Source organism: Triturus cristatus, chromosome 3_2 (assembly GCF_964204655.1).
Source record: "Triturus cristatus chromosome 3_2, aTriCri1.1, whole genome shotgun sequence".
Lineage (NCBI taxonomy): Eukaryota > Metazoa > Chordata > Amphibia > Caudata > Salamandridae > Triturus > Triturus cristatus.
The window spans coordinates 962267741-962287788 of record NC_140584.1 but is presented as its reverse complement, the minus strand read 5'-3'; the positions used below and the strand labels follow the sequence as shown (position 1 = coordinate 962287788).

The 20048-nt window shown below is 39.8% G+C and overlaps 1 protein-coding gene and 1 long non-coding RNA gene across 4 annotated transcripts in view; one reads left to right on the top strand and one right to left on the bottom strand.

The window, feature by feature from the left end:
• The window catches only part of LOC146858899 (uncharacterized), a 117645-nt gene extending 98376 nt beyond the window's left edge, over positions 1-19269 (top strand). The window contains exons 3-4 of the long non-coding RNA XR_014980040.1: positions 6438-6538; positions 19157-19269. This is a non-coding gene — a long non-coding RNA (uncharacterized LOC146858899). The remainder of the gene's footprint in view (positions 1-6437; positions 6539-19156) is intronic.
• CUEDC1 (CUE domain containing 1) overlaps positions 36-20048 on the bottom strand; it is a 535352-nt gene continuing 515339 nt past the window's right edge. For 2 of the 3 annotated variants that reach the window (XM_085649521.1, XM_085649522.1), the window contains one exon: positions 7027-7516. In XM_085649521.1, the coding sequence (XP_085505647.1) occupies positions 7510-7516 (7 nt within the window). In that variant the 3' untranslated portion in view covers positions 7027-7509. Of the gene's footprint in view, positions 7517-20048 lie in introns of all 3 variants that reach the window. The other variant, XM_085649520.1, reaches the window with a different exon arrangement.

Sequence of the window (20048 nt, the reverse complement as noted above, 5' to 3'; positions counted from 1 at the left end):
TCATAGCACTACATATCAAAATGAGACCAGACAGGAAGAGTACAACATGATTTTTACTTTGTGAATTACTATGAAAATTTCTTTAAGAAAAACATTGCTTATGGAAACAAATTCTACGACAGCAACACTCACAAAAGTAAAATACAAATGTTAGTCCATGTTTTCCTGAAGTATTACAACCTTCACTTTTTACAATACATTTCTGCTGGGGTGACACTTTTAGTTCAATTTTAGATTTCACATTGTCACACCCAATTAAGGAAAACAAACAAAAGCACACATTTTATCTGCTGATAAATTGCAAACTTCAATAGTGCACCAAGGTAACATTGTCTTTGAGGAAGGCTTTGTCCTACTATAGCACTCATGTTATGGGCTTGAAAAAAACCTCTTTCAATGATTTGAATGATTGAATAGCTTCCTATATAAATGTGAAGAATTCAGCAACGTAGAAGATATATCACACTTTGTCTGAACATAAACAAATATTCTGCTGCCTGTTGGCAGGGTTTGATATGCAAGAATAGCACCTTTTGACACACTGTGCTTCCTTTGAGTTACTGCTCATGTGAATTGTACATTGAGTCCTGAGAAGGAGTAAGCATTTGCAACAAAACTACAGCCTATAACCTAGTTAGAGTTTCATAAACATCAGCAACTGCTGCTAAAACACCGGTTTGACTTTGGAATATCAACGCTTTCTAGCAAGTATTTGAAATTAAGTCATGTCCTTGGTCATCTGCAATATAAACACATAGCCTTCGAAACATTGAAATTTTCAGTGGTATCAGTACTTGCAATTTGCATACGAAGAGGAACAGAGTCATTAGTTGTGCTTGGGGGTTACGGGAACAGCGATTATCTGTGAAGACTCGTCAATCCGACTATAAAGGGCCACATCTGGAGAGTAAGAGCATACACTGGCATGCATGTTCCTTATCTGAATAATTATGCAGCAATTTTAAAAAACATGCAAATATTGGTTTTCCATTTAAATGTTGGTGGGAAAAGAGGCTACAAACAAGGTACCACACAACTAAACACACCAACTGGTAACTATAAGGCTATGGCCATAGGTTGGCAACTCATATGTCTGCAGTACAGTTCTTTAGCCTGGTTGTTCATAACCCACAGGTTTATTATAAATAAAAATGTCTTGCTGAAACTATTAAGTGATACGCAGAAGAACTTTTGAGATAGACTATATAACTTCGAGGTACAATAATATATATATAAAAGCAGTTCCTCTGAGCTCAGTCCTCTAGTACGGCTATAGCAATGTATTATGTAAATCAGAGTGTATATTATATGAGTCAGGCTTACACCTGCCACAGTGTAGATCTAAGAAAATTCCTTTGTGCAAATTTGACTTGGGCCTTTGTGCTGGGAATTTCACACATGAAATGATCTTGAATCATAGCAGAAGCAGCTTTTTTAATTTGAATTCGAAATGGTCAAATGGGAGGCCGAAGGACCAACCTTATTTTAAATATATTTGAGGTTTACGGTATCTTATACACAATGTTCTTCATCTTGCATCAACTCTCCATACATAGTTTGTGCTTGGGACAGCTATTCTTGAAATCAGTGCCACATATCTTATAATAAGCCCAAGAAAAACTTAACTTTCTTGATTTTCTACTTGTCATAACATTATCTTCAAGTTCTGCAGCAATTTTGTTCTTTGTCAATTAAGTGCAATGCAAGCTAATCAATTTCACTCAATCTACATTCCCAGTGCATGGAAGAACTTTTACCTTTTGTTGATTTATTTTAGGATTACATACAGTCAACAGTTAATGATATTAAGTCAAAAAAGAAATGCTGCCATGACCAGGATTCTGACAAAGTAAAAGGAGGAATTTATGCACAAATGTACATGGTACACTTTATTCATATGCACCCTTTCGCTCTGCATCACCGAGGCAAAGAAAAGGGAAAAAAGAAAGAATATATTCTAGCCTAGTGAGTTCTGGCTCTCCATCATTTACATAATTACATGGGAAGTTTAGCTGCTGCTAGAAAAGCAGAAGGTGACCATTCCAAAAGGTACTGTAGGAGACTCAATGTCTTTGGGTCTCCCACTACCACTGTGTCCCTAACATATTTTTCTACTACTTCTTGTACAGCATATGCTCTAGTGATAAATAGTCAGATTGTGCGGCAAATGGAGTAAGAACAATATAATACTGGGATCATCAGGAAGGCTACTTTCCTCTCTTGCCCCATGCTCTTCCACCTCCCGAACAACTTTGCAACAGTCAGCATAGATAGCTGTACTGAAAGGAGGAGTCCAATTATGGTAACTACATTTTTAAAAGGTTTCAAAGGAGCTACTTAACCAAGAGAAGCACTTCTCTAGGAGGAGAATCTTGCTTTCAAATGTCATCTGGGTCGGCCCAATTGGTTGTCCTGCAGAATGCCAAGATGGCAGCATGATTTTCATACGACAGAAGCCAGCTTGCTTAGCAAACTTTGTGAGAACTGAAAACAAACAAACAATGAGCAAAATCTCACCAGCATCTCGTCTGGTGCACTGCTTACATGTGAGAAATACAACATAAGGTAGATAGGGTTATGTGGGAAAAAAAGAATCTGAAGATGGAGACAAAAGGTGGGAGATTTCGGAGGAAGCACGTCGACGTCACAGGAGGACACCACATGGTGGTACATCGACGCCCACTAAGAAGAAGAAAAAAAAAAAGGACAAATACAACAATTCTGGATCCAACCACTCGATGGTAGAATAATGCACAGCATGTGAATCCAGAAAAGATTCATGCTGCAAAAATGAGTTAGAAATACATTTCTAGGGAATAAGTGAAAGTAGTAAAAGCCAGACTCCCTCCCCCTCTTCCCCCCCTCACAAAAAGCATGAAGCAGATTAGCTGGTTGGTTCGCCAAACCGAAGAAAAACACCAGCTCTGGGTGTAGATAACTAACACAAGGCAAGTGGATAGGCGAGGCATGCAACGGGACATTTACATGCCTCCTGCTTTAGATTTTAACATGACAGCATCTCTCAGAATAAAGCATTCTTGCTGGTTTACAGACAGAATTTACCAACTAGCTGTGAAGCAGTTTAAATCGGCTGCAAGAAAAATACATAAAGCTTGATATTGCAGGATGGCTTGTTTCCCTACAAACAATTCTATTTATATTAAGATAAACCTTGGCAAGAAAAGCCTACAATCAATCAGAAGCAGAGGCTGGCTTACTCAGAGGTGAGCACACATTAGGCATAGGATATTAACTTTACCTTGTGGACAGAATATCAATAAAATCAATTCATTAAGGACTCCTAACATGCAATACTACAAGGTGGGCTGCTTCTAAATGCTTTCCAGCACTGATAAAAATGATGTTTACCTGAGATGAAGAACCGAGAGTTTGTGTAGGAGATATCCGTATCCACATGCTGAAAGGATTGCCTTTAAAATTATACCTTTCTGATATCATATGGACAATGACAGATGATCAAGAACAATGTATAGATTGATATGGCATTACAGTTGTAAAATACCCAAGCATGGAACATGTAAATTATCTTTTTGCCTAATGTGAGCACTATTTTCTGTGATATGATGCCAAACAACACAGTCATGTGTTTTTATTAGTGTGCTGCAACTCCTACAGAAAAAGTATTGGGAACACTTTGTAAGTGAATGCTAGATATACTTTCTGCCTGCTGACATCAGATGTGAAAAATATAGAACAGTAGGCACCCTAATTCTGTTAATCAGCTGAAAACTCCTGATTTAAAAGAAAATGCTTCAACTTTGTATTCTCAACCAAATAAATTCTTAATGGGGAAAACATGAATCGGCTAACATTAGGTTATTACACCGCACTTAAAACCTACAAATATTTCCCAGTGGCGACCCATGGATATGTTTCTCAATGTATTTCATCAGTTTATATTATCATGAATCGAGGCCATTTACACAACATTAGCCACATTGTTTACACAGGTCTACAATCCATTCTTAAGAGGCTATCTGGCCAAGAAATATGGCTCATCTCACAAATATAGAGTTGTTTACATCTAAAGTTACTACAAACGTAGACATTTTCTGGAGGTCTTGTACTCTCCTGAACAATACTATAAGCAACAAAGCAATACAATATAAAACAGAAAGGAATACTAGTGTTTACATCAAAACTTCTAACCATGATGAAGTGGTTCTTTCGAGATGAGCACTTTGGCTTCAGAACTACCCAAAAGAAACGTGTGGATTGAGGATTCGGCCTTAAGATTCAGGAAATCCTGTAATACTTTCCATTTAGTATGACTTGCATACCTTTTTGATTAAAACTAGTGCAGACAATTGTTTTGAATTTCTGCTCTGCACAGGTTTTACATTTGTACCCTCATATAAGTAGGGATGATCAATTAATTAAACAGTGGTCTGACATTTAAAATGGACACCATTGAACATGTTACAAAAGTCTATATTCAAACTCCTCCAGGAGTCATTTTATGCTTTTTATTTTAATTTCCCAAGTAGCATAATGTCCTCAGAATTGAAAGTTGGGCACAATGTAGAAAGCTCCACCTTATGAAAGCTGAAGTGAAATGGCTGTGAGAGGTCATTTGACAAAATCATGCTCAATAAGACAGTTGAGAGTACTGATGTACCATCTTGTGAGAGATGAAGACCCAAAGTGGTCTTTTGAACAATGAAGATAAACTTGGCACTCACTCCATAAGAATTTCAGAGTCATGATTACAATGTTAAGAGAGGCAAGGGGCACATAGGATTTATTTTAAAAATAAATGCAAATTATATCTGTGTGTTTACGGTTTTCATTCTTGTAGGTGGCTCAGTAAAATGCTATTGAACTCTTTCAAAACACCACCAAGGGTCACTTATATTTCAGAAAGTAATAATTTAGTTATCTGACACATCATGGTCATCATCATCATCCATATCATTGATAAATTGACATGCTTTTGAGATGGTTCTGACTTTAAGATCAGTATCCCAGACTCAAAAGAACATAGTGTTCAGGTTTGTTGCACATAGATGTCCTGTTAACCTATGCTCAGTCCAGCAATGATGACAGTGAAAATAAATAACTTCCTGCTGTCAGTAGCCATCTTAGTTAGCTCACCTCTTACATCACAATTGAGATAGCAGCGTGTGAAGAAGAAACTAATGCATTGTCAAGGGGCAGTCTAACCAATTTCCCCCAGTGAAGAGTTGCCTAACAAATTTGTGAGGAGTGCTTAGCCTTTTCAGGTATTACTGCATTAATCGTCCTGTCAGTTGGTTAGCAGCCTTTTGGTAACAGAACATGGTGTCTTGCCTGAACAGCATCTAGCTTTGTGGTTTGTAAAATAGCCCCTGATTAGCAAGCACAAACTGTATTATAAGAGGTAGCAATAAATAAAATGCAAACACATCTTTACTATTTTGTTACATGGCAACTGTCTTAGGCTTGTTCAAAATGTTAATGCACTCTGCATTTAGTGGCAGATGACGAAATTATAAAAGCTCCGGAATCAAATTGCATGATGAGTGAAGTGGCATAGTTGTGGATTCCCCCTTAGTCCCACATGCCAAGTAAACATTATTACGACAATGACCAAATGAAGACTCAATCCACTCTAAGAACCTGGGCCATAAAGGTCATCCTTTTGCAGCTTGAACTGAGCCTATTTACAAAATGTTTGCCTACTACTAACAACACGGAGTGATTCCTTTCAGTATCCCCCCATGAAATGGAGTGCTGTGCTGAAAAGAAAGGTGATGTGAGTCAAATTGAGTTGCATTGAGCAGAACTACGATGAGCTCTGGAACTAACCAACAACTGGTACTCACCATTAAGAACTTGCCAAACAAAGTAACAATAGAGTTAAACACTTTTGCATAAATGTTCTAGCTTCTGCTTTCCTTTTTCACCTCTTAAAGAAGTCCTACTGTTCACAACTATGATTATCAATTGGACTGAAGTTGCCATTGTCCTATCTAACCAATCAATACTTCCATTCTACTCAAAAGGAGAACTATAAAAACTACACTCTGTTTGAAAGATCTCTTTCTGGTGGTAGGGACCACCACCAACTTCAGTGATGTTATCTACAAGAGGCCCAGACTGTCATCCGTATGTTTTTCGTCAGTGTACAACAAAGTAGCTAGGCAGCTTAGGCACCAACATGTATGTCCTTTTCCAGAGGAACGTTAAAATGTTTTGCTGCCCTTAATATGAGCAAAAGAAGAGCACAGAGGTAATCAAAGATGCACAGAAAATGAATTTAAGATAGCAACCGAGTGCAAGTACCCCTATATTTTGTGACATCAATGGTGCCAAGAAAGCAGGTGTAAAATTACATTTGTGTGCTTCAAAATACAAGTAGGGGGTAGTCAAAAGTGCCTGTAAACCTATGTTAGAACGGTACTTGCACTAATTGCCACTAGTTATTCCCATTACAGGTTGATGCGGTAAGGAAAGGAAGGTGTTTGGCATACTAGTTGAGTCTTCAAGATCGAGCTGAACAGACGAATGACTGGAGAGCACCAAGTTGGCCAGCGAGGTAAAATTAAGAAGTTTGCTTAGGTTATTGCAAGGTTCAAACACCCAGTGTTTCCACAATATGCAAGAACACACAAATGTATCACCTTAAAAAACACAACATAGGAAACCTGCCGCTCTGGAAGCAAAAAGGAGACATCTTGTGGCACAACTACTGACCACATTTGCCACCTCTAACAATATTGCTTATTGGATATTGAAAGGCAATCCACCAGAGACTAAAGCAGAACTACCAAGGTGAGACTGATAAGTGCCGGATCACTCAGTGACTTTGGCCACATACTGTACCCGCAAATGTATAGAAGAGAATTTTCCATGTATCACAAGGTGTAGCAATCAAATTGGGTAATAACTCTTTTCAGCATTTCAATGTGACATACAATTTAGTTCCATGGTCAAAGACAAAATGATCAAACCTACAGTGTGTGTAATTCTGTAAAGTTTCTTTCTGCTCCTCGGATTTACACATCTGTTAATTATTTTTCATTTGAGATACTGGATAATAAATAACAACGTATTTTAACAAAAAATTTACAGTCACTTCATTAGATTAGTCTTTTTTTGTTGAAGGAATGTGGCCAGGTGCCCATTTACTGTTTATACAAATATAAGTTTGAGAACACTTTAGGATCAAGTTGTCATACTTATTTGTGCATGTGTTTCAGTAAAAAGAAAGTAAAAAGAAACACTTTAGCATGTTATAAATTGGTAGCGGATGATCAACATGGAAAAAGCAACATCATAATGTATGGGATACAGTCATTTAAAAACCAGTTAACCTGCAGATTGAAGAGATTGACTGAACATGGAAAATATGCTTTTTTCTTCATATATTGTGCCTCTGTAATTAATGGGATGAGTTCATGACTGCAGGACCGTGGTCTACTTTCATCCATGCTTGGATAACCTACTGATTCCACTTGTAAGGCATTCTGCTATGTCGTCACAATTTGTGCACTGCTGACAAATCACCTAAGATCTGCAAAATATTAACAGAAAAGTATTACCGTTTGTATCTTTAACAAGAGGGTTGAATGAAAACATACACTATGTTAGCAACATAGCATTCCATATGATTTAAATTTTGTTAAGTATTATAAACATATAGCAACTTATCACCCAAAAGTAATTGAACATTTTACATCAAAATGTAAATACAACATTTTATAAAATGATCAACTAAATACAAGTAAAAGAAGGCATATAAAAGCAAGATACAGAAAACGAAGCAAAAACTGGAATACAGTATTTGAGGATTAAATAAAAGAAGGGACAGCCAAGATTAAAAGAACAATGAAATCCAGAGACAGATGAATCCCAAGAGTGTATTGGCCTTTAAGAATAAAGGACATTAGTCTCTAAGACTTGGTCTGGATATTTAGACCTTTTAACCGCATTGGTCTTTACACCTTAGTGATGGGAAAAATAAGCTATTTACCTTTAACAGTTCTCTAGTGTTAGCATATTTCATAACATACATGCATGAAATATTCACAGAAGTCAGAATTGGAATCAAAAGTAAATAAACATCTTGCGGTTTTACTAAATCTAATACATCACCAAAAACTATTCTCTTCATATTAGCCAATGGACAAAAGAGCTAAAGCTCTGCATTGAAACCAAGTCATCACAATAACACAAGTATCAAAACACTGGATTTAAAAATTGGTTATTCACTGCTCTGACATACTAGTAGTGAAAAGAAAGCTGTGTTTTCAATTCTTAAATCAGAGCAATCACAAAATAGTGTTTATAAGCTGTAGCTGGGCAGGTATGGCCATGCTGGCTCTACCAGGGCCCATATTACTTCGTTATTACCACAATAGATGGTCCCTAGTGGGGCGGGGAGAGGGGGGGGGGGGGGGAAGAAGAGTGTGGACTCAGACTTCCACAGCAATAGTGTCGTAAAGAAACTTCTCTAGGAGTTATTTGGTTATGCAATTAGTGCATTGATTGTGCCAATTCCCTTCATGTAATGCAAAAACGATTCATACTAATATGATACAACATTTTTTAATTTTTTGAAAGACAAGGTGCTCCTACAAAGTGACGGCACAAAAATATATACGTGACTGATAAGACAATATATTGTTCTGAAAGGCACTCATGATATGAATGAGTCGAAAACCACAATCAAGATTTAAAATCAGTTCACATATTATAATGTTCATGTTTCAAACCCTTGACACAATTACTTAGGACAGGGTCATCATCAGGACAAAAGTAAAAACAGGAGACACCAAAGGGGTGGGGCAAAGAGACCCTCAACCATAGATGCAGCAAACGCAGTCTCGACCCCTTGACACAATTATTTCATTGGAAAACATCAGCGACATGCATTTAAGTAGCAAGGGATTATGCCGCCATTTCTCGCAGGCATGGCTGACACAGACTATCTAGTAACACTCGAACCCAGACTGAAGGCAAAAGGAATTGACAGTGCAATAGGTCTCAGGGCCCCCAACCATTCAGGGGAAATATCACCTGCATCAAAAAGGAAGTACTGACCATACTTTAGATGAGTTTCTGTTTATGTGGCATGCCGGCCAGATCAGTCTCCTTCATTGCAGTTTAATGATGGTGACCCTGACCTAAGTAATAGTGGAGCACCTTGTCTTTCAAGAAATGTAAATGTGTCATTAGTATGAACCGAGGAGTTTCTTTACGACACTACTGCCGCGTAAGTTCAAGGCGACACTCCCCCATCTCTCGCCCCCCGCCCACATAGGGACCATTGTTTTTATAATAATTGTCCGACTCAGGTGCCTGGGTTGCCCCGTTTTTCTAATAAAATATTACATATATGGCAAGATGTCTTAAGGAAGTAGCCAATTGGATGTGCATTAACCGTCTTAAGTTAAACTGCAGTAATATGGAAGTCTTACTTTAAGGCAATCATACTCAACATTGGGGACCTCTTTGCTGGCCAGAGAGCTTGGTACCTGCCGGACTCCGAGGCAGGGGATTAGGGACTTGGGTTTCTGGCTGAATGACAAACTAACAACAGAGCAGCACATTTTCAATGTAGCTTCTTATTGCTTCGGTTTACTATGATGCCTCAGAAAGATCCTCCAGGACAGCAAGCTAGGTGGACAGAAAGCAACATGTACCAGTGGAGTGGTAGCAATTATAATTTGGAGGGGTCTTAAGTGGTCGGAAAGTTTTTATTGGTATAAAGAAAGTTGCAATGGAGGGGTGAGGAGACAGACAAAACAATGGCAAAATCAATATGGGTAGGTTAACCATAGCTACAATTAATATTGGGGGATTAAATGACAGAGACAAAAGAAATAGGGCCGGAGAGATGTTGCGAGGAATAGGGGCAGATATCATATGTCAAAAAGAGACACACATTCCATGGCAGAAAAGCAGGATTAATATTATACCGGGCTATGCTCAGGTTGTTTGTTCCTCTCAGTCTACCAACACGAGAGGGGTGGCTATACATGTCTCTCGGCGATTGTTACCAATTGAACGGGTTAAGTCGGATAAATCCGGGCAGTGGGCCATTGTCTCCTTACTAAATCAACTTACCATCTGTACAGTGTACGGTTCTAATCTTGATGACTCAGACTTATGGTCAAAACTGGAGATCGAATTAGCAGCCTGGCCAACACCATTAATTATTTGTGGGGATCTGAATATTCATGTAGATACTGGGAGATGGGGAAAGAATGGCTATATAGGGCGGAAACCTCAGGTTTTTAAAGCTATAAATGCTATCATTGCTAGTCACGGGCTGGTGAATATGTGGTCTTGTAAGAAAGCAGCGGATCCCGGGTTTACCTATTTTTCGTATCCGCATAGGAAGTATGTCAGATTGGATTATTTTCTGGCCTCTGCTTCTCTCATTGAGGGAGCAGATATTAAAAGACTTCCGAAAATTTTGTCGGACCATAATCCATTAGTCCTGAGTATTGAGGCACTGGCATATACTAAGGGTCTTTTAAAGTGGTCATTCGATAAAAAACTGTTAGTTACAGAAGGATTTATTGCACACATTCGGAGATGGACCAATCAATGTTTTGATATTAATAGATTTAGTACTTCTAGAGAAAATGTTTGGGACGCTTTTAAAGCTGGGCTTAGGGGCGAAATCACAAGCTTTGGTTTATTCCATCAGAAACAACTGAGAGGGGAAATATCTGCCCTCAGAGGAGCTGAGCACGAATGAGAGACAACATATGGAAGCTATAGTACATAACCAGATGGAGCAACAAACTGATCTAGAGCTAAAAGTAATCAGGACTAAGGCCAAAATTAATGGAATTTATAACAAAAGGGGAGCGGAAAGGTTTCAAACGGCAACATGGGAGAATTAGGAGTATGGGGAAATGACTGGGAAACATCTGGCACTGCGAATCAAACAAAGGGCGACGGCAAACAATATTTCAAAATTAAGAGGGAAAGATGGGAAAGATGGAAAGATGGTTACAGACTTAACAGGTATATTAAATGTACTTACTGATTTCTATCAGGACCTCTATAGATCTAGGGATCCGATAATGGAAGGAATAGGGATAGCATCGGGTAATGAAGGTTCTCAGTTGTTGGGACTTGAAGCGGACATCTCGTTGAGTGAGGTCTCCGAGGCCCTCAGAACAATGGCTTCAGGCAAAGCATCGAGCCCGGACGGGATCCCGATCGAAATATATAGAGTTTTACAAACAGAATTGACTCCTTTTTTGTTGGATTTGTTTTTGTCAGTTCAACAGAAGGGGGTTCCACCACAATCCTGGCAGGACACTAACATCGTGATATTTCTGAAGAAGGCCAAGAAGCCGGAGGATCTCGCCGCTTATAGACCAATATCTTTAATTAATGCAGATGAGAAATTATATTCTAAGATATTGGCCTTAAGATTATCTAAGATAATAGGGACTCTTGTTAGTCCGTGGCAACATGGTTTCATCCCTGGTAAAAGTACTACGGATCATGTCCGGAGAGCAATTTCACTATTTGATATTGCCGAAGCCACTGGGATACAAATGTCGCCGATTTTGCTGGATGCTCAAAAAGCCTTTGATTAAGTCGAATAGGTGTACTTGTGGAAAATCTTAAGTCTTAAGGGATTTGCCCACGGATATTAACCGCCATACAGGCCATGTATTATAACGCACACGCTAAAATACAATTAATGGGGAAGGAGTCTGGTAGGATCAAGATTACTCGGGGGACACGGCAGGGGTGCCCGTGTTCCCCTATATTATTCGCCCTTTATATTGATCCTTTGATTAATTCTATATTGGAGGATCAGGTAATCAAATCAGTAGAGATCCTCGGATATAAAACCAAACTTATAACCTATGCAGATGACATTGCTGTAGTTACCACGGATCCGTTTTCGGCTATATATCAGATTGAGAGGCTTGCAGGAGAATTTGGGAAACAATCAGGATATAGTTTAAATACGGACAAAACTCAAATCATATGTACAAAAAATACGCAGTTTCAGGATCTACGCCGGATAGAGCCAGCCACGTATCTTGGGATAACTAGAACAGCGTAGGTTGGTACAATATGGGATAAAAATTTGTCACCATTAGTTAAAAAAATTAAGGGAGATCTGAAGAGACTGGATAATTTACACTTATCTATTATCGGTAGAGTAAATGTCATTAAAATGACGATGTTTCCCAAAATATTTTATTTATTTCGATGTATACCTCTGGAACCGGAAAATTCATTATTTAAACAGATGGAGCAGATGTTTAGTCAATTTATTTGGGGATATAGGACAATTAGAAGATCAATGAAATATTTATCCCTACCACAACACCGGGGGGGACTTGCAGTCCCAAATATGCTGCTTTATTTCTGGGCGTAATGCTGCAACATATGAGTGTTTTATTTAGACCACAGACCCTGGATCCAGCAGGGGTAATTAGCGATTTAGAAGGGGATAAGGATATACCATGTATTTATGAGCTTGCAATGGGTAAATTAGCACCAGGGTTAGTCTTAAGGCAGTTGGAAGGCAGCTACTATAAAACTAGTTTTAAGATTATTAGTTCAGCCTGGAATGTATGGCGGAAGATTGGCAAATATTTGGAAATACCCAGCATTCATAGATATATACTGTTGTGGCGTTCCTCGGCTTTTCCGGCGATACAGTATGATAACATCGGTAGAACATGGGAATAAGCAGGAATAAAAAATATAGGAGATTTCACGGATTTAAATGGGTTGGCTTCGTTTGGGGACCTCCAGGAACGATATGGAGTTGATTCTTGCAACATCTTTAAATATATACACATTAGGGTGATTATAAACAGTTTGGTTCCACAACCATTTAACTTTCGGCGAATTCCTTTATTAGATTATCTGACAAAAAAACAATATCGAGTTAGGGAAGTGTATATAATGTTGATGGCGGCCACAGTGGACGATATCCCTAAAGTAGAAAGTGCTTGGGCTGATAAATTAAATAACCCGGATGTAGACATTTGCAGATCACTTGAGTTGTCTAATAAGACCTTTTTGACCGCTAATCTTAAAGCCCAAACTTTTAAAACGCTGTTTAGACTATTTTACTCCGGCTAAACTTTGGGCATGGAGGAGAAGGGTTAATAATAAGTGCCCTAGATGTGATCAGGGTCCAGCGGACATAAGCCATATGTTTGCGGATTGCAGTAAACTGAATAGTTTGCAGGCAGGTATTGAACATTTTCTATGTCAAAACTTGGGGCAATCAGTATCGCTAACTCCAACTATGCTGATACTTGGTTTTGACGAAAGCTTACAGTTAGATCACAGTTCAGTTTACTTTTGTTTTATGGTGACAGCTATCTATCGCTTACTTATTTCTACCAGGTGGAAGGATGTAGATCCCCCAAGTTATCAGGCTTGGTATGCTAGACTTTATCATATTTTTAACCTAGAGATGGTACTGTATGAATGCAAGGGCTGGAGAGGGATGGTAAGGGCTCGAAAGATCTGGGGGCCATTGATGGAATAATTATAGATATTGGCGGAGAATTTATGATAGGTATACGGGTTTAAGGCTGCTGGGAATTTATGCCATGGAACTTATGGTTACGGGATGTCGTTTCGGGTTTTTTTCTTTTTTTTTGTGTCTCCCCCGATGTATGTACTGTTTTGTATTACTAGATATTGTTGGATTGAAATTTGATTTAGCTGCTTTCTGGTACATCAGAGAACTTGTTATTGTATCATTGCTGTCTGGTCAAAAAATATAATTAAAAAACAAAAAACAAAAAAAACAAAGATCCTCTGCCTTTTGTCCCAAGAGATTTAAAAGATTGTTGCTCAAGCTCTTATCTCTAAACACCACCATGTCAATGTACTATATTTATGCGCCATTGATTGCAGGACAAAAGATTTTAAATTAGGCAAAATACAGCTGCCTGTTTACCTTCCCATATTACAAGATCGGAGGCTACCATTACGCATATATCCTTTAATGCAGTCCAAGCAGCCGCATACATCATAAAGCAAAAGGGTTCCAGAATAGAACACTCATAATAAATAAAAGGCATGAGCCCATAACATTCTGCCTCTTTTAAATGCGGCTCCAAGCAGATAAGTTCTCTACATTTCTTACTACTTGACTGATTGTTATGCCTGCCTATTTGACATGTTCCTTTGCTATATAAGGTGCCTTTAATATCTCTCCCCATCTGTTCAAATTTCTTTGCTCCTATATATACAATATTAAAAAAAAAAAAGTTTTAAATTTTAAAAAAAAGGGTGCCGTCCTCTATTCTATTTAACTAAAAAAAATAAAAACATTTAGAATGTCTGACGCAGAGTCTAATGAAGCCACCACGCCTATCCCTAGTTTTGATAACCAACCTTTAAGAGCATCATCCACGATGAGATCCTGCATGCTAGAGACTGTCTCAAGTTATGGCACCCAAAAGGTCATTCCCTAGCGTGGAGGATGACTCCAGCGACATGCCAATTAACCTTTCGGACGATCTCATCGAAATAAGGGAGAAAAGAATTAGTAAAAACAAAAATATTGAACATACAACCCCCAGGAGCACTACAGGAGGTTCAAGCACCACTACTATTTTGGGAGGTCACCGCACCTCAACTACATCGGGTGTCCTTAGCGGCACAACTTATAATGGTGTCCCCAGCGGGACAAAATTTATGGGTGTCCCTAGCGGCACAAACTATCCAAGTGCTCAACGTAATTTTCTGAGAGATGATGACTCACAGGATGATGATGGATCTGATGTTTTCGAAGAATACGTCTTGGACTTAAACGATGATGACCAAGAGTTTTATAACCAATCCTTGGAAGACGAACCCCCTTTTACTTCCAAAGATGCTATCTTGGATCCTTCAGGGGAAGAGATGTTCCCTCCCCTTAATATAAAACATCCTCGTAGCTCTGAATGGTACCCGCAGGAGCATGTCAGCAAATTTATCAAAAAGTGGCTTAGAAACCCACTGGAGAGAGATACTCGCAACCTTTTGAGAGCAGAATGCTCAAGGCCCTGCATAGACGACAATGCCTGTCAAACACTAAATCGCGACCCCGAACTAATCAAATATCTTTTCAAGACCCGAGAAAGGGAATGGAAAGGTCCCTTAAAGGTTGCCAGGATCGTGCCCTTGACATCTTGGGTCCTCTGGATAGGATGATCGACACTGCCGAACTCAGCCATATAACCGGAACACCTCTGGACACCGAAGCTATTAGAGGTTGGTCTCAGAGAGCACTAATTCTCCTAGGAAACACAAACGCCAGCCTCAACTCCGAGAGGAGAAGGGTGGTTCTCACCAAAATCAGTCCTAAGTTGGCCGACCTGGCTGATAAAGAACCCTCCTCGAACCCCAAGGATTTACTCTTCGGGGAGGATCTTATCAAGGCCCTTGGAAAATCCGTTTCGACCTTTACTGCCATAGACAAGGCCCATCAAAACATGAAGTCTTCAACAATAACCTTTTCGGCAGGGCTGAGAGAAGGGGCCTTTCTTACGGCCGTTTCAACCGTAGGCCCTTCCCAAGATAGAGAGGATTCGGAAGAGGTTATCAACCCTCAAATACCCTCCAATTCTACCCTCAAAGAAGAAGAGGTTTCCGCTTCAGATCTAGAGAATCTTCCAGTGACAACACCCAGAGCGAGTTCTGTTTTTCTTCCTCTTTCCCCCTCTTTTTCCCCACAGGTGGGAGGCAGATTCCAATTTTTCTATCAAAAATGGAAATTGATTACTCAAGATCCTTGGGTCCAGAATACTGTGAAAGGATTTATGGTAGATTTCACACAAACACCAACTCAGTCCTCCTTCCCCAGGGACATCCCTCTCACCCTAGACCAGGAGAAGATAGAGGAAGAGATATGCTCTATGCTTCAGAAGGGCGCAATAATAGAAGTCCCTATGGAAATGCTTACTTTTTTAAGTACACTCTTCCTCATCAAGAAAAAAGACAAAGGTAGGAAACGTAAGTGATTTGCCCAGAATCACAAACTGTTCCTTCGACCCCCAGATTCGAACCTTGTTCCCTTATCTGCTGCTCTGACCTTTACACCACACCATCGCTTCACTTCAACGCTCCTCAACTGTTTCTCACTATCACTTCCATATTTGTTCAGCAAGACCCTGTCAACACCAAACAAGCATTGGCAAAGCCAATAGCTCTCGGCAATGCCCAAGCTATTGGCTTTGTCAATGTGAATGTCTTTAAGCCATGTTGTCTAGCAGCACATCTGCGGCTCATGATTCATAATGTGTGTATCCTGAATCACAGTGGCTATTTTGTTATTTTGATTTTGCTGGTTTTAGGGTTATGGGCACCTTCTCACTGCTGCGGTAATAAATCTAAGGGAACTCAACAAATACCTCGTCCACAGACACTTAAAAATGGAAGGCATTCACCTTCTGAGAGACTTATTATTAAAAGGAGATTGGCTAGTCAAACTAGATCTAAAAGACGCCTACTTCACAATCCCTATGGCCAAGGTTCACCAACCCTTCCTCCAATTCATTTGGAAGAATCACCTCTTCCAATTCCAAGCACTCCCCTTCGGCCTCTCCTCCGCCCCATGGTGTTTCACCAAGGTGATGAGATCTATCGCCTCCTAGTTAAGACAAAAGGGCATTTGTCTAATCATATCTAGACGACATCCTCATTCTTTCCCAGAACCATTCCCAAATCATTGAGGACCTGAAGACCTTAATAGATCTTCTAGAGAGCCTAGGCTTCATCATAAACAGAGAAAAGTCGATCTCATCTCTCTCCAGATCTCCTGAATTCCTAGGCTTCACCATAGATACCACGAACTGCCTTCTCCTACTCCCACCGAAGAAAATATCAAAAATCAGGAAAGAGATAAGACACGTCCTGAATCAAGACACCTTATCCTTAAGGGAACTCGCCAGGCTACTGGGTCTCCTTTCCTCTTCTATTCAAGCTATCTTTCAGAGTCCCCTCTACTACCGTGCTCTCCAAAGAGTAAAAGCAAAAGCTCTGAGATTGGGCCTGGACCAAGAAGCCAGATTGGAACTGACATGGTGGCTGGAGAACTTGGATGCCTGGAATGGCAAGGCAATCTTTGGCTCTGCACCAGACTTTATTCTAGAATCAGACGCAAGCCTTCACTGGCGGTGTTTGGTCTCAAGAAGAATCCTTTCACCACATAAATTACCTAGAACTCACTGCCGGTCTCTATGCACTGATGAGTTTCAAAGATTCCATTCAAGGCAGATCGGTCATTCTGAAGACGGACAACATGTCCGCGGTCGCTTACATAAACCGTCTGGGAGGCACGAAATCTGCAGACCTCTCGAATTTAGCCAAGAAACTTTGGATGTTCTGTCTGGAACACAAGATCGCTCTGAAAGCCAAATATCTTTCAGGGAAATCCAATTTATCTGCGGACTGGAACTCGAGGTTCCTCTTGGACCACAGCGATTGGAAGCTCAACGTCTCGATTTTCAGATCACTCGACAGAATATGGGGTCCTTTGGAAATAGATCTCTTTGCGAGCAGACTCACTTTCCAACTGGTCAATTATTACAGTTGGATGCCCGACCCCGGTGCTCTAGCAGTGGACGCCTTTCTCCAATGCTGGAAGGCGATCAATGCATATGCATTTCCCCCTTTCTCCATGATCCAGAGAGTTCTGCAGAAAGTGAGACATCAACGATGCTCCATTGTCCTAGTGACTCCTTCTGGCCTTCCCAAGCCTGGTTCCCCACAACCTTGGAACTGGCTTGCGACTTTCCCTTCCTACTCCCTTCCCTTCAGGACCTTCTTACAGACGTAGACAGTCAGATTCATCTTCTTGTTCAAACAGGGAATTTGAACCTACTTGCCTGGAGAGTGTCAGGAGATCCAACGATCTCTCAGGCCTTTCGTCAACAGCTGCAACTCTCCTCGGAGAATCTTGGGCCCCTGGTACACACTACTGTTACAACAACATATGGAAATCATGGTCACGCTGGTGCGTGGAAAGGAACTTGGATCCATGTCACCTATCGTTGACATGGTTATCTTTCTTGCCGAACAATTTGATCGGGGTCTTAGCTGTAGATCCATTAATTGTTATAGGTCTGCTATCTTCGCAATACACACTCTTGTTAATGGTAAAACGGTAGGTAAGAATGCCATTATCTGTAGAATCCTCAAAAGCGTTTGACCTCCTAACCCCAGATATCAGTCCCTCTGGGATGTTAATCTTATTCTTTACCTTTTTTCTAGCTGGCCCAATAATATTCACCTGAATAGAAAAAAACCTCTCCATCAAACTCGCTACTCTCCTTTGTCTTATATCTTTCGTAGAGTTTCAGATGTTAAAGCTCTCGAAATTTCCAATAGATCCTATAACATGTTTGGAGTCAAATTCGATCTGTTCAGAAGAACCAAGACTATGTCTGATTCTATTTTCTATCCAGTTTTTGACTTATGCAAAAAACTCTGCGTGGTTGACTGTATGAAAGAGTAGGACTACAGAATGAACGCTCTTCGCCCCCGTGGTGTGAATCAACTTCTTATCTCCTTCGTTAAACCGCACAAAGCTATAACCTCTACTTCTATTGCTAGATGGGTCAATAAGCTATGAATTTAGCTGCCCTCGATTTAAATTTGTTCAAAGCTCACTCAATCAGAGGTGCTATGGCCAGTAAATCCTTCTGGTCTGGTGGTAAGTTGGATGATATCCTAAAGGCTGCTGACTGGTTTAACGCTAGTACTTTTGCTCAGCATTCTTGCAAACCAATTTCTCAAATGTCTGATGTTGTTTTACATGGCTACCAACATGCATATTGGTAGCCTCCGATCTTGTAATGAAATTGCGATGCTCCTATTACCATAACTAGAGAATCTGGATTTCACTAAAGACTCGGAGGCTAACATTATCCCACCCTCAATTTCCCTTTGAATTTTTATAAGTTTACTGTAAATGTTGAATTTTACTACCAATCTTTCATACGTTCACAGTATAATTTGGCTGTATTACAGTACATTTACAGTATTTTCACAGTTTCTTTATTATTGTACCTTGTTTCAGCATTCATAACTTACCTTTTGTTCTCTCTTTCAGATTTATCTTCCTTCATTGACATTCTCTACTCCAAGAATCGTTTACTTATTGTTTTATTTATTATCTTACTCATCCAATTTTACTTATTTTCCTTTTTTTCAGATAACCTTTCGTGATGCAACCTCGTCTACACTCTTCGCTTCGCTTGTTCTTCGTTTTGTTATAGTTTAATGAACTGTTCGGAGCATGAAGCGTTTTGAGTTTTTCAGTTATCGAGACTTATTCTATTTTACGCCACATTCAAAAGAGGCAGAATGTTATGGGCTCATGCCTTTTATTTGTTATGAGTGTTATATTCTGGAACCCTTTTACTTTATGATGTATGCGGCTACTTGGACTGCATTAAAGGAAATTTGCATATTGTTAGCCTCCGAGTCTTTAATGAAATCCAGATTCTCTAGTCATGGTAATAGGAGAATCGCAATTGCAGGACAAAAGGTTTTAAATTAGGCAAAATACAGCTGCCTGTTTACCTTCCCATATTCCTGCAGCTTTTGTGAATCTTAACTTCTTTGTGCACTACATTAGCTCCCCACAGCTAAACACAAAGTATAAGGAGTTACACTATGTGTTTAAAGCAATGAATCAAACTGGCTCTACTTGCATTTGTGCTTTGATTCCCCACTACAACCCTAAGCAAGAACTGTGTTCGGGTGCGGCCAATTTGCAACAATCCCTAGAGTAAGACTAACAAGAGAAAGTGGATGGTCCTTTTTGGGGTGGGGGGAGCCTAAGCTCTGGAACTCCCTGCCTCCCACCCTATGCCTCTATAACTCTTATGCTCTCTTTAGGAAACTGCTTAAGACCTGGCTCTTCTAGCAGAGATCTCCTCTTCTTTTGCTTTGAGTCATCAAAACTGGGAAAACTCAATGAGGTAGCCATGCACTTTACTAATCATTTAACTTGAATTGTGCTGGTTTGCACCACAGCACACTTTTAAACAGGTGCGCCAGGCACAAGCTGGAACAGTGCGCCCTATTACAATGAAGGGCAG